The sequence below is a fragment of the Benincasa hispida genome, chromosome 6 (assembly GCF_027475165.1).
Source record: "Benincasa hispida cultivar pf3 chromosome 6, pf3_genome.v1.1, whole genome shotgun sequence".
Taxonomy (NCBI): domain Eukaryota; kingdom Viridiplantae; phylum Streptophyta; class Magnoliopsida; order Cucurbitales; family Cucurbitaceae; genus Benincasa; species Benincasa hispida.
In genome coordinates this window covers 13,785,903-13,788,499 of record NC_143483.1, presented here as the reverse complement: position 1 = coordinate 13,788,499, position 2,597 = coordinate 13,785,903, and the positions used below count along the sequence as shown (strand labels likewise).

General features: G+C 30.3%; 1 protein-coding gene across 1 annotated transcript; it reads left to right on the top strand.

Moving 5' to 3' along the window:
- Positions 1-1,048: 1,048 nt before the first annotated feature.
- LOC120080040 (BAG family molecular chaperone regulator 4-like) lies at positions 1,049-2,597 on the top strand. The gene is made up of 2 exons (XM_039034581.2): positions 1,049-1,530; positions 2,112-2,597. Exons 1-2 carry the CDS (start codon positions 1,236-1,238, stop codon positions 2,315-2,317), a joined length of 501 nt encoding a protein of 166 aa, XP_038890509.1. The 5' UTR covers positions 1,049-1,235; the 3' UTR covers positions 2,318-2,597.

Below are 2,597 nucleotides of genomic sequence, written 5' to 3'. Positions count from 1 at the left end.
GTGTTGATAGAAATTTAATACCATAATTGTTTCCTTCATCCAAAATTTTCCTTCATCCATCTATATTACAATAAATCAATATTCTTAACATTTTCTATTAAAGACAAAGTTACCAAGTGAAATTGAACTTAGGTCACGCTTACCCTAGGAAAAACGTGATAAATCGATGGTAATCGGAAAAGTCGGCCCTATTTGATTATGTTTTATGTTGTTTACTTGTGTTCCGTACCCATAGTGACATCTAAGACTCACTTCTAAATCTATAACAAAAATAACGACAACTGATTGATGTCAATGGAATCCTATTATGATTATTACATTAATTTTCATTAGAGATGGTAAACATAGCTTTAGTTCAACTTATGAGATGTAGGGTTTGAAACCTCCATACCATATTGTACTTAAAAAAAGGGGGCAAATATCAATTTATGCTCTGAACTTTGGAAGTTGTATCAATTTAAACCATGAATTTACATAAGTGTATCAATTAAAATCCTGAACTTTCATGAGTATATCAATTTAGAGCTTGAAGTTTCATAAGTGTATCAATTTAAACTCTCAATTATATTTTATGTGAATAAGTTTAAGAAAGTTTAGGGTTTAAATTGATATACTTGTAAAAGTTCAAAGTTTTAATTGATATAATTATCAAAGTTTAGAGCTTAAATTGATATAATTATAAATATAAATTGATACAACCAAAAAGTTTAGAGTTTAAATTAAGGGTTGTTTTCAAATATAAAAAAATAAACAAAAATATTTACAAAATATAGTAAAATTTTAGAACTATTAATGATAGACACTATAAACTTCTATTAGTGTCTATCAATGTCACTAATAGAAGTCTATCAATGTATATCAACCTCTATCTTCTAAAATTTTGTTATATTTTGTAAATATTTTCAACCGTTTTACCATTTGAAATAATTGATATTTACCCGAAAAGGAAAAAAAAAAGAGAGAGAGAGAAATATTAAGGAATTATAGGGAGTAGAGTAAATAAAAAAGTTGAAAACTATAGAAGACAAAAATGTAAAGAGAAGAGAACACAAATGATGGAGACCAAAATAATGATAAATTAATAAATTTCTCTATTTCTTTTTTTCTTTTTTCATTTATCTTCTTCCCCTTTGTCCCTACATATGTTTAATCTCCCATTATATAACACCCTCTCCCCATCTCCATCTTTTTGAATTGATCAAAGAGAAAGTGAAAAATTAAGCTGCAAATTAAAGATGATGAAGCTCAGATCAAAGAGATTCTGCAGAAGCTCCACTTTCAAATTTGGGATTAGCTTTGTCACCAGCTGTAACAACAAGATCAAAGTCGCCGATGACCACCACAAGGACCCCGCCGCCGCCGAATCCTTGACGGAAATTAAGTGGGAGCTCCGGCCAGGTGGCATGCTGGTGCAGAGGAGAGAAATCGCCGGCCAATCCAATTTGGCCGGAGAAGAAGAAACAATCACTATTAGAGTCTCAACTGTCTCTCAATTTCATGATATTTCTGTTCAACCCACCTCTACTTTTGGTAAGTTTTTACCTTTCAATTCCATTTCCAAAGACAATTTACAAGAATTAGGTTTTTCTTTTTTCAATTTTCCATATTTGGGGAACAATTGTTTTTTGGGAAGAGTAATTAATACTTCCCTCAATTCAAAATTTTCTAGATGAGTAATATTTTGATACAGCTTAGCCTACACACATCTTTTTTTGTAAAAAAATATGTTATGGTTAGACTATTAGGTAGATTGCATAAAAATGAACATAGCTCAATATGTATCTAAATATTGTGATTGGACTACTAGGTCGACTGCATAAAGATAGGTGTGATATGAGATACTCTATTTTTAGAACAATCCAAACTTTTTAGTAACAAACATTAACATATTTAAGTGATATATAACTTAAAAAAAAAAAAAAAAAAAATCAGAAGATGGGCCAAACCAAGGTATCTAGAAAATCAAAAAAGAAAAGATGGGTTATTTTTTTTGTTTGAAAAGGGGTCTTAGAATTGTAAATTGAATCAAAGTTTATATTGGGGGACTGATTGATTGGTTGATTGGTTGATCAACAAACTAATTAATTAGATTTTGTGTGTGGTGTTATTAGGGGAATTGAAGATGATTCTATCAATGGTGACTGGTTTAGAAGCAAGAGAACAAAGATTACTATTCAAAGGGAAAGAAAGAGATGATTGTGAATATTTACACATGGTTGGAGTTGGACACAAAGACAAAGTTCTTCTACTTGAAGATCCAGCTATCAAAGAAAGGAAGCTTCACGGCTTGGCATCAACCCAACCAATTAGTGTATAATTAAATCATAATATATTACTAATTAATCCAAAAACAAACATGGTTTTTTATTCCACTAACCCTCTCAGAAGAAGAAGAAAAAAAATTATGCTAAATTGTCTGTCCTTGAAGGCCTTAATTTGTTGTTTTGTAAGAATTTTGGTGGCTTGAAATATAATGTTTTGTAAGTCTGTTTGAGCAATCTTTAGGCCATTTGGATTCTTGTAATATGGTGATGCTTATCTGAATTTTGTATCCAAACAAAGGTTCATTATAAAGAATCCACCTTCAAATCTCACAA

Coding starts and splice junctions, on each gene's coding strand:
- LOC120080040 (XM_039034581.2), top strand. CDS start 1,236: ATGATGAAGCTCAGATCAAAGAGATTCTGCAGAAGCTCCACTTTCAAA. Junction 1,531..2,111: donor TCAACCCACCTCTACTTTTG/GTAAGTTTTTAC, acceptor TGGTGTTATTAG/GGGAATTGAAGATGATTCTA.